General features: G+C 33.7%; 1 protein-coding gene across 6 annotated transcripts in view; it reads left to right on the plus strand.

The window, feature by feature from the left end:
• KLF12 (KLF transcription factor 12) overlaps positions 1-13,063 on the plus strand; it is a 566,208-nt gene that overhangs the window by 413,583 nt on the left and 139,562 nt on the right. For all 6 annotated transcript variants that reach the window (XM_081045624.1, XM_081045623.1, XM_081045621.1 and 3 more), the window contains one exon: positions 8,134-8,680. In XM_081045624.1, the coding sequence (XP_080901750.1) occupies positions 8,134-8,680 (547 nt within the window). The remainder of the gene's footprint in view (positions 1-8,133; positions 8,681-13,063) is intronic.

Genomic DNA, 13,063 nt, shown 5'->3' on the forward strand with positions numbered 1-13,063 from the left:
TGATTTGCTTGAGATACAGCACTGTTTAAATCAATGATAATGTTGCCCTTGGGATTTTTTTTCCCCAAAGCCACCTAAAGTACTTACTTGCATGATTTTAAGATGAGATATATATATATATCTGTTAGAAGATTGTATGTAACAGCCACCTTTTGAAAGCTTCTTCACATTCCCAATGCTTGAAATTTTGCAATATATACAAATATTGAATCAATATGTTATACACCTGAAACGAATATAAGCTATTTGTCAATTATATCTTCGTAGAAATTTGGTTAAATAACTAAATAGCCCAGTGTGAGATCGGGGTTGTTTTTTTTTTGTTTTGTTTTTTTTATCTCTGAAATTAGATGTATTCCACTACTGTGAGATAGCATTATAAAAACAATTATGAATGGTGAACATTTTGTGAAATCAAAAGCAAGTTTCATCTGGTAGCAGAGTAAATTAATCTGATTGAGAATGGTAAATATTATTACAATTAAGATATATTAGTAGCACAGAATATTTGCCTCAGGCACTGGAGTGAGACTATGGACGAGGGTGAAGATTTAAATAAACTTTTTAGTCCCTAAAAGACTATAAGGCATGTATTCCTCTTATGTATAGTGAAACTTTAATTAATATTTTAAATTAGTCCCTGAATGATGATAATAATAATTTAAAACCAAAAGAACAAAAAGTTCTAATCATGAGATAGGAAAAATAATCCTGTAACAGTTATCTCTCTTTTTTTTTTTAAATTTACAAATGTTGTGAAATAGTTTTGGATTATTACTTTTACAAAGAATGGTAGACGTAATTGTTATCTCGTCACTAGCATTAATACTGCATTTAATTTATTTTTTTCAAATAATTAGTGGGCTTTAGTTTTTAGTACAAATTTAGATTTACAGAATAATTTGGCAGATTGTACCTAAGAATTCCATGTAGTCATCCTAACACTGCACTTTCCCATATCATTAAAGTTTTGCATTAGTGTAGCACATTTGTTACATTTAATGAATTAATGAACCTATATGTATACTCTTAAGTTTACATTAAGGTTCATTCTTTTTGTTGTACAGTTGTGTGTGTTTTGACAAATGCATAGTGACATGTGAACATCATTGCAATAACATACAGAAGAGTTTCCCCGCCGTGAAAACCCACTGTGCTTCACTTACTCAACCTTTCTTCCTTTCCCCCAAGCTCCTGGCAACTACTGATCTTTTTACTGCCTCTATAGTTTTGCCTTTTCCAAAATGTCATATAGTTGGAAACAACATTTATTTTTAGGACATCTTTGTATGCTTCGTGAGGTTCAGTTTGATAGCATTGTAAGAAAATAGGAACAAAAACTAGCTCCCTGGGCTTCCTTCTTGATGTTTGCTTTAGTGACACTGCTTCTTTACCTCATTTGATCAGGTGAGTAGGATTTAAGTGGTTTAATATCTTGTCCACAATGGTATTGAGCAGCTATGATTGAGTATTCACCCATTATATTATATCGTATAACAAAATATTTATTTGCTAAATGTTTGTAATTTACATATATAACATTATGTTCAAGTCCAGACATGTTTGTCAGTCTTTTCATTGCTTAGGAATGTCTGCTACTAATTTTAAAAATCTGTAAACAGAATCCACTCTATCCTTCACCATCTTATAGGAGAATCCTTCTCCCGTCATTCTACCCCCACACACCTGCCAAACCAGAGTTTCAGATTTACAGTCAATTGTTAACATAGATTCTGATTGTTTTGGGTAGATAGTATGATTCATGAAAGTCCTGGGAAATAAATAGGTCATGGAAAAACCTAATAACTAGAAAATAAGTAAAATTTGGGATAACTTTTTATGTGTATATTGAGCCCTTTTTAAAGGTTAGCATTTCGGTTCACTTGTGAAAGCATAAAAACATAAATGTAGTAGCACAGAGTCCATTATATTATGCCTATGTTCTGAATTTTCTCAAAGAATTGATCATTTCTTAAACTAACACTTGAGAGATTAATATATAGCAGTTGAATTAAGTATTCATTCAAATTTCTTCCTGTTGCATGTAGTAGATAACTCAGTCAGTACTTTTGAAACCAAGTTCCAGATTGTCAATGTAAGATGTTTCTACTTGTTTCCTTTTATTCTTTCATCTATGCTTTTAAAAGAACTACAAATCTCATTCATTAGTATACTTGGCTTTAATTTTTTTTCTTGGTCAGTTTTATAAATTCACATTTATGTGACATTTGTTTTTAAGAGTTTGCCCTTGAACATGTATAGTAAAGAATAAAAATCACTGAGATGAAAACAAGGTATATGATGACCATAATGGCCCATGCAAGACGAATCTTGAAAAATAGGTTTTCCTTTTTATTAAAATAAAACAATAGAGTGAAAAGTGAAGTGCAGGCTCTATTCACAAATGGATTTTCGGTGACTTTTACCCTTAGAGCTAAAATGGCCAGAGTTGCAGGTTGCTTGCTTTAAGCGTGGTGCTCATAGCTTTATAATTTCACTAACTAATGAGGGAATGGAAGGCATGAAAACTAAGGCATGTACCTCCTGCATTTCATGTAAAAAAAGGAATTCATCTCTTTAATTACAATGTGCTTGCATTTAAAATAATGCCATGTGATTTACATACTGAAGTGATTAAAAGATACAGAATTATTACAGATTATTTCCTTTTTACATGAAGTGCAATAAGTTTCTTTCAGCTCCTCCCATAAAAAAATGTACATGTTCAATTAATCATCAAGTCAGACAGTGAAACTTAACATAATTTTCTACTGAGACACACACAGTAAAAACAAATAACGCTCTGCTGTTTCATCCCGTGATAGGACAAAGAATGGCCAACATCCCATAACAATTATTTTAATATATTTATGTATTCTTGCCATAATGGATACAAACTGAACTATGGATTCATATAGCTTATTTATATTATGGAATTAAGAAATCAGACCAATCAATTGAAATGTATTACATCAACTGTTACATGATCATCCCATAGGCCAATCTATTTAATCTAAAAGTACAGAAAAAAATTAGTTTCATGTGACTGTCTTCTGTATTTTAAGAGAAAATGTGTTCGTTTAAAATCATGTGGGGACCCTAAAAATGCTCATAATATCCCAACTTGTTCAACTACTTTTGCAATATAATCGTACATCTGTTTGGTTGCTTAGCAAACACTGTACCTCTACAGTGGTTGAATTACGCAATCCTGCATCAGAATATATCTTAGGCTGAGTTCAGTGAGTTAAGTCACTGAACTCTGAGAGTTATAGTAATAGATTAGGTTGTTTGGAATTTTTAGACTAAAAGGGCAAACTTAGTTGCTTTCCTCCCACATTTCTCAGTATTACTTAAAAGCACTTAACACCCTTAATTCAATCTTTACTACCCTTAATTCACTCTTTACAACAATTGTATGAGTTTGGAATTAATATTACTCTTTTATAGGTGGAGAAACTCAGACCTAGAGAGTTTTAATGATGATACCAAGATTACACGGCAAATAAGTGACAGGGTAGGTCATGAATTAAAGTCTTTTGTGTCCACATCAAATTTTCTTTCTATAATAACCACACAACAGACTATAAAGCAGAGTTTATTGTAATAGTTAAGCCAGGAGATATATAATGTTAAGCTAGTCACTACAATCTTCTGAAAACTGCCACGAGGTTATTTCTCAAAAATTGTATAAATATAAAATTAAACCGATTTATAAAATTAAAGCCAATTTATTTTAATGCTGACTGGCTTGCTGGCTGAATAGATGAATGGATGAATGCATAGATAGTAGGGGACTTCCTGTTTGTGGGTGAGTGTGTACGTGGGTGCACATGTATATGTGTACATAGACTACTTAAAAATCCCTGGTGCCATTAGAGTCAAAACAAACAGCTTATAAATCTTGGCTAACATTTAACAGAATATTATCCAAATTTCCCTCAACCATGACTACATATACGAGTCTGTGGAGGGCTTTCCAAAGATGGGGTGGTGTTCAGAAATTTTTTTTTCTTTTTTTAAGATTTCCATGTTATAAAACTATATGACCAGCGCTAAAAAATGCTTCCCCCCCCCCCAACTGCTAATAGTTAACTGTAGGAAACACATCTAATATTCTGGGTACTAACATATAGCAGGTTTTAGATTCATTTTTACATTCATTCAACAAATTTCCAAAAGGTGAAGTTACATTTTAAAATGTTTATTCAGGCAAGTGATTATCTGATTAGAAAAGCTCACATGTTATCCCTAGATCACAGAGGAATATGTTCACTACAGTATTATATATAAAATATTTTATTTATATTATCAATAAAATTGGCTTTAAGACTTTTGAAGAAAGTGATAATATGTCACAAAATAATCCTGTTTATATTTATCTATAGGTTTTCACATACAAGGTTTTTATGAAGTTTGTGGTTACATTTACCTTGCACTTTTGTGTGTATGCAATTATTTCTTAAGACATTTTATTTATTAAGTTACTTGTGGATCATTTCAAGTGATATTATGTAATCTTTTGGAAAATGAAATTATTCTCTTTGACAAAAATCCAGTGTTTCCTTACAATCTTCATGTCTTCAGAAGGAGTATTGTTTCTTTAGATAATATCGAATTTAGTGTTTGTCCATCTCTTCCACACTAGGGAGATCAGCAAAAAGTCAGCTAATGTCATTATTCCCAGGCAAAAGTGATGGGCTTGATGGGCTTTTAAAAACAAACAAACAAACAACAGAAACTACAGAACCAACAGAACAGAAACAACAGAAACGCTTTGTTGGCACTGCTATGAGTTGTCCATAGTGTTCTATCAAAATTGAGTGGTTGGTAACCAAGAGTAAAACTTTAGTATGGAATCCTTTCTTTGTTCTTGTTTCCCTTTCTAATTGCACTTAAAACTTAAAACTTTTCTTCATTTCTGGTCTGTTCAGTGTCCCTACTCCTTAGTTTCCTAATAACATAACCATATCTTCTCTCACTTTCTCAAATACACCTAATTCTTATATTTAATTTTTAACTGCTCTAAGTTCTTCTATTTTGGTGTTTTCCCTTGGTTTCTGTCAGCTTTTGTTCTCTTGGTTGTCTCCTGCTTCCCATCACTTCACTTTAGCTACACATTCATGGATTCAAACCTCAGAGCCAATGCATTTCAATGTTCCACTTTCTGAAAGTAAAGATATGAATTCCTAATGCTGATTTCAGGATCAAGGCTTTCTGGTCTCTTTTTCCTAAAGGGAGGAGCAAGAGTCTGCCATAGCTGATTGGAAACCATACTTCAGCAATATTGCTGGCTTTACATGTACGTATGTGCTGCTTGAAACTGGATTTATGGATGGCTCTACCTGCCACATTAGTAGAAGCAATTAGTATGGGCTGTGAGGTTATGATACTATGTCAACACTGTAAACAGATGAATGGTACAATAAAGATTATCCTCTTTATACTGATGAGGCATTATTTTTGGACATACTGGCTAATTTCAACTGCTGCATGTGAAAAAGGAACCAGCGTGTAGCTCTGTAATGTTTATGCTTATATATTCATGCATAATGCATCGAGTGTTCCAGATACAGTAATCTGTCCAAAGGTTTGGTTTATCCTTCCTAGTTTTATGAGTATTTTCTATTTTTTGATGTGAGCTCATGCAAAAGCTATATAGTTCTCAAGTATTTGAAAGCACCTAAGAGCTATTAATATTTGATCTTCATAGCTTTCTAGTATATACAACAGAATTATAAGAGAAACATTCTTCTGTTGCTGTAAAAGAGCTTACAAAATAAATATTTTTCTTAATGAGGAATTAAGCAGATACCTACAAAGGGTGGACTCCTGCTTGTAATCTAGCAAAGTCTAAGTAGATTGCAAAACTCAGTGAGGCTTGGTATCTCAGAAGCCATCTCTATATAAATAAGCTCCATGTTTATCACCTCTTGTATTGTCATAATCTACTAAAGTAGTCTTTTGTTTATAATATAAAATGTTTCTATAATGATGAATTACATCTCAGCCCTTGGTTTGTTAACCCATGTAGAAAGCTTGTTTTTAGTAGATAGGAGGAGAAAAACTGGGGGTAGAAGTAGTTATTATTTTCAAAATTAGGATTTTGAATACGTCTAATACAGTAAAAAGAGAGAAATTAATTAAGACGATATTTGAAGTCAAACAGTGCTTAATTACATATTTTATAATTTTAATGATAAACCAGTTGGGATATTTTATGAAAGCAGCCTTTAATAAAATAACAAAGAATTTCTGTATGGGTATAACATACTAATAAGAAACAGCTTACATTGTTGTATAAAGACATTAGATGATAATGCTAGGGACCAATTGAAATACTGTTTTAGTGAGAAGACTGGCTAATGCTAACAGTTTTTTATAAAAGTAGTTCATTTTATGGTGCTTGTTTTTTTCTTTTGTTTCTTAATGTCTGAGAAGATTAAAAACTTCTTAGTTTCAGCACATAAAATGAAATCTTGTTATTTAGAATTTCATGCAGTAGATATTTTGGACAATTCATTTTTATGTTTTCTAATTCATATCTTTTTGTGGATCAGTAATCATGTTAGCTTAGAAGCATAAAAAATAACAACAACAATAAAACATTAACCCATATCCCTTTTCAGTTGATCTGGTACCATTTTTTACTTATTTTCTTTCTTTTCTCATTGTTGCAGAATAAAATTCCCTTATGCTATTGCCTATTGTATGTTTTGAATGGAGCTATAATTTATATTCTATAAAGAAAGATTTTAAGGAACATGTTTTGTTCATTTAAGTGTATGCTCAAGTTTTGGGGGAGAATAGCAAACCAAAATCTTTTATTAAACAAAGAATGAAATGTAGCAATTTAATATTATGTTAGGAATTGTTGTCCTTATACCGTAATGAGGCTGAAAAAAAGTTTCTGGTTTTCACATAATAGAACAGTAATGTCTGTGTTAGCCTGGTCAAATTAGATAAAACCAAAATTATCTGTTATAGTCTAATTCTCTCTGTTGAGGCTAGGCTGACACATGCTAATACAACTTGTAAGCCATTATGGGCCTCAGAAGTAGGCATCCAATAAATACTAGTTGAATTTGAGTAAATATAAGAAATTATATTCATGCCGAATAATTAAATGCTGAGCCCATTAACCTTGGGGCTCATTATATAGAATCTTGGGGTCATTATTATTATTGTTATTATCATTATTAAATTTTGTTTATTGAAACTTAAAAGAATGAAAATGAACTTGGACAAACATACTATCATTGGCTTAAGTGAAACAAAACAGACAATGTAAAATTTCCAGAATAAGTTTTTTCTAAAATTATTTTCTAAAAGGTACATTATAGTAGTTCTTTTCATGATTTTGAGAAACATGTTGGCATCACTAAGAGTTAAGTTATGATCCAATTACTAGAAATTATTTGTATTGAATAATGTGGTAATTGGGTGTGGGAGATTGGAGAACTTTGTGCCGTTTTTTAATGCTCATGAGAATGGTATGGTAGCTCTTGCATCAAAGATGAAAGTTTTCCTAATATTGTTGCCAGGTAATATTATGCATCCAGATTATGATAGTTGAGTAAGGGTTTGGTTATGAAGTTATTGAATTCTGTAGCTGGAAAGGATATTCAAGGTTATCTAATCAAAATTTTCATTAGTTTATAATTGAGGAAAATGAGACTCACAAATGCAGGATGGGTCAAACCAACAAAATGAATGTTTTTAATTAAATAGGTTGTATTTATACAATTTTAAGTAGATAATCCTTTGCATACTGAGCTTGTCTTTTAGAAGATGTTATGTAAAAATTGCTCGTCATTTTTTGGTTCCTGTGGCCTCTTTTCTCCTCCCTAGAGTACTTACATCACTGGATTTTAACCAAATTGTGCCTCTCTCTCCCAATGAGATGAAAATGTCTTTATAGCAGAGGTCTTGTTTTATACTGTTTTGTACTTTTATACTCTCAACTTGAATCATGATGACTGTCACAGAGCAATCCTTTAAATATTTGGGGAATGAATGAATGTCCTTTTGCAATAAGAGAAAAATTAACACGCCTTCCAGTAATAAATCTTTTCACCTATTAAATTGTGTGATTAACAGAGATAAATATGTGTTCCATTTTTCTCCCCGCAGTCTCCAAACGTCCACAACTACCCCGATATGGAAGCTGTTCCCCTGTTGCTAAATAACGTGAAAGGGGAACCTCCGGAGGACTCCTTACCTGTAGATCACTTCCAAACGCAAACTGAGCCAGTGGACTTGTCAATCAACAAAGCTAGGACCTCCCCCACAGCTGTTGCATCCCTCCCAGTTTCCATGACAGCGTCTGCCTCCTCACCTTCTTCCACGTCAACCTCCTCTTCGTCCTCTAGCCGCCCAGCCTCATCCCCAACTGTTATAACATCAGTATCTTCAGCAGCGTCTTCATCAACAGTATTAACTCCAGGGCCCCTGGTTGCCTCTGCGTCTGGTGTGGGAGGCCAGCAGTTTTTGCACATTATCCATCCTGTACCGCCTTCAAGCCCCATGAATTTACAGTCGAACAAACTGAGTCACGTTCACCGTATCCCAGTGGTGGTACAGTCGGTGCCTGTGGTCTACACAGCCGTGCGGTCACCCGGAAACGTGAACAACACTATTGTAGTGCCGCTTTTGGAGGATGGGCGAAGTCATGGCAAAGGTAAGGGACATGAGCAAAGCCTTGGTTCGTTTCAGCACTGGAGGTAACTCTTCTTTTCTTCCGTGAGTGACCCTACGTGGTATGCAAATACAGTACATCCAAACAAGTTCAAGGCAGAAGACAGAACCACCAGCTGATCAGCCATTGACTAAAGCACAGTTTAGTGGGAACTAATCTCATATTTATATAGGTATATCCTCAGTATTGCTTAATCTATATTTTTATGTATCAAGTCATTTAATGTCAGAATTCAAATACCTGAATTTGCAACAAAAAAAAGTGTTTACCTTCAAATTCCCAGATGGGAAGAGCAATCTATAGCTAGCGTAACTGTTAAATATAAATGCATACGTCCCTCATAGAAGTCATCCATTTTGAATGTTTTTAAAAGTAAATCAGTATGTTTCTTCTTGCAGTTGTTCAGAATGGAACCTATTTGGATGACAGTAATACCAAAATGCCATGAAGTTGTAATTCTTGGAATCTGCTCATTCCCTGTTGAGTAACTTGTAAATTAAGTTACCATTAAAATAATTTGAAAGTTAGGTGTTTGGCTACAAAAATATCATGTAGCTTGAATTCTTATTTTCATAAGTCTAAGTTATCATTTTAAATAATAGGATGGTTCAGTATGATGGAAATAGTTCAACACAATATTAATATTTCCTTCCAGAGTTTAGAAGGCAGGAAGATACTTTGCTACATGACTGTATTTAATAATGCCCAGTTAATTAATTATATATGAGAGTTTGCAGCTAATTATGAAGTTATTGATCTACTTCCAAGTTCTTTTTTGTTTCCAATTTTTACTAGAAGGAACTTGTAATAGCATTATGTTGTTGTTGTTTCCTTCTCTTCCCGGGAATCTAAAAAATAAGCCACCCTTCAATAGAAATGTAAAATGCCCATAATCATTGATTCAGTCCCTTTTAAACTGAATACACATGTGTGTATTTTGTCTTCAGAACCTAGAAATGATGATGGATTAAGACTTTATGTTGTATTACTTTTTGCTTTGAATACTGCATTACTACTAAGGCCCATAATTAATATAGGATTGGTGAATACATAAAACACTGCTTTCTCATAAAATGCTGGTAAACATGGTTGTTTTGGTTCTTGTATAAGGTAGGTATCAATGCATAGGAGTAACATTTGGTTGTGAACTTAGAGAAATTTTTGCAAACGTACACTACAAAACTACATTCACCTTTGGCAAGTTATTGTTTATAAGTACTGCTATGAATTTCTTCACGGCACATAAAACAAATTTCACCTTCCCAGTTTGCCACGTGAAAAACCTCATGACTCAAAGCAATCAGAGATTTTAAACTGCAATGTTGAGATGCAAACACTCTGTGCTTACATGTCAGTTTCTCTCTATATATCTTGCTATGTGGTCAACAGCCAAGAACTAGTCCCACCACCCTCTTCATGAACAGGTAGAAGAAAAAGAGGGAGTAGGAGCCTTTTCATGGATTTTACTTGTGCTAAACCCTATTTGATATCACTAATACTTCTGATCCAAATGAGCTAGTAGATTTGAATAATAACTGAAAGATACCTCAGGTCTTTATTTTCTTTCATAGTTACAGATGTTTTTATTGTCTTTTTCAGAGTTAGGAATTAACAATTAGCAAAAATATGACCTTGCATATTGTATTATTTAATTAATATGCATGTATATATGCGTATACCACAGAACCCAATCTTTGTGCGAAACCGCTTAGGGGAAATACTGCTTTTATTACAAAGTTGATTGATAAGGATTTTAACATTATTCATGTCATTTTTTTTTTTTTTTACAATTTTGATGCACTAATGAAGATAAAAAAGAGATATCTTTTTTACTTGCCATTATCATTTTTATGGGAGAGATTATTTTTATTTAGATTGTATAATATATAAAGTATATTATATTGCCCAAATTTTATTTTCTGGGAACTATCTTTGCAGAACTTTGTTAAAACTCAGCCTGTAGTTTGTCCTCTACATGAATATATTTGTTAGTTATATACAGTGTTTTTCACTCAATAGCTTTCTGATATCCAGAATAAACATTTATATAGTCATAAACACACTGGACTATGATGTGGACATTAGGAGGATGAGATTTGGGATCAAGAATGTATGAGTTAGAATTTTAGTTCTCTCACAGCTTCGGAATTGGGGAAGTTATTTAATCTCACTAATCTTTATTTTCTTCAGTGATAAAATGGGATTAAAAACATCTATCTTTGAAGGTCACTTGGAAGATTAAGTAAGAGTTTATGTGTAAATATCTAGCATTGATCAGCTACCCATAAATGTTTGCAATTCTTCATCATTATTATCTGCCCCCAAACTATGTGAAACATTAATATTCAGAAATATTTTCTGTCATGTAAAAACAGAAAGTTGGAGGGGGAAAAAAACACATTGACTTGAAAAAGGAAAAACTGACCCCAAGAAATTGGTATAGAAATACCTCTCAAAGTTGTTACTACACAAGTTATGAGGGATGAGAGTTTAGTATTGTCTGCAGACATCCCATATTTTCTATTTTTATTAGTTTATATTAAGTTTTTATAACCACCATATTCTATAAGTATCACTATAGCATTTTACACTTTTTTTATTGTTTACCTGATTAATTAGATGATGGTAAAAGTGTCTAGTGGAGGAGGCCTGCTTCCCTCACAGAATGAATAAGGGAAAGGGCATTCACTCATTCTTCAAGTCTTTATTTTACGCATATGTAGCTGGGCACTAGGCCAGCAATGAAATAGCTGAGTGATAAAGGGAGCCCCTGTTTTCATTCCCACTTAGGACTTGTATATCTGGTATAGATGAGCAGAAGAAAATACAATAGGAGAGTTGGATTTTCAAAATGCTAGTAATAAAAATAGTAGCCCACATAAATGTAGATGATTGTACTGGCTAATTACTTTTAAAGTTGGTGTAACGTATCTGGTCTCTGGTAGAGAAACAGATTGCCGTATGTCTGTCACATTACGCAAAGGACCGTGAATGTACACATCCATGTCTAAGATAAAGTGTCATACGAATTGAATCATTTGTCCTTTCAAGTACTTTCTGAGCATCTATCATGTATCAGGCATTGTATTGGCACCAGGGATACAGTGGTGAACAAAACAAATGCTGTTTCTAGCTGATGCTTATAGTCTATTGGGATATATCAACTTAAGCAAAAACTTGATATAATCAACTGGTAATTGTGCACAGAGTTGGATTAAAACATAGACAAGTCATGAATTTGCCCAGGGCAGAGAATTTAATTATAATTGCAGAGCGATAAAGTTGTATTTGAGACAAAAGTGTCATGTGTGGTTGGAAGAAATGTTTTTGCTGTGATGCTGAAAGGGGGTGGTTAGGGTTTGGGGATGATGTAGGGTAAAACTTCCCCATGGCTATGCTTGACTAACAAAAGGATGTGAAATGAGGATAGCACCTCAGTCCATGCAAATATTTAAAGAATATTGGTGTAAAGGAAGGGCGAGTTGTTGGCTAACCCAGGGCACCACTATATCTCAGTTGGGCCTTGAATGTAATATGTAATATGAAAAACAGCATAATGTTTTGGAAGGAACAGTAAACAAGCACCATTTCGACTAGAGCTGTGAGAGGGAGGATGTCAGAGAAGGTCTCCCGAGGAAGACAGTTTTCTGTTCGATACCAAAAGGCCCAAAGTAGCAGATAGCACCCCCCCAAAGGAACAGTCCCAGGAGGTAGAAGGCTCTTGTGTAAAAGCAACAGCCAATAGACTAGTCTGGCCCGATTTTGTTATTACATAACCTAAGACATGTTATTTATAAACAAGACTCTAAAAGGATTATTTTTACCTTGCAAAGGAATTTCAGTCCAGCCTAGAGAAGTTTTTAGTAAATTTCCCAGGACATTTTCATTAATTTTTACAGCAACTTAATAGCAGAAAGCATAGAGGGTCTTAAATCATACACAAAGTTATTCTTGGTTTGTTAGTGCCTTAATGAAAGACTAGGAGTGTTTAGGATTCCCCGTCCTCCTTCCCTCTCTTCCTCTTTTCCTCTCTTCCTCACTTCCTCCCTTCTTTCCTATCTGCTCGTAAGGTAACAGGAAGAGTGTTAAAGAGAACACAAGTGAAGAGAGTGTTTCAAGGAGGGAGCCATTGATTATATCAAAAGCTGCTATGGGCTAAATAAAATGACTGAGAATTGAGCATTTGGCGATGGTAGAGTTCATTGGTGACACTTAACAGTGTGTTAATTGAGTGGTGGGGACAAAAGGGCCAACTGAAGTGAGTTTGTGTTCAGATAGGAGGTAAAAGAGGGGAGACTAAAGTCTAGACAGCTCTTTGGAGTAGTTTTCCTGCAGGAAAGAGTTGTAGAGAAATGGAATGGTAGC

This window comes from Rhinolophus hipposideros, assembly GCF_964194185.1.
Source record: "Rhinolophus hipposideros genome assembly, chromosome: 4".
Lineage (NCBI taxonomy): Eukaryota > Metazoa > Chordata > Mammalia > Chiroptera > Rhinolophidae > Rhinolophus > Rhinolophus hipposideros.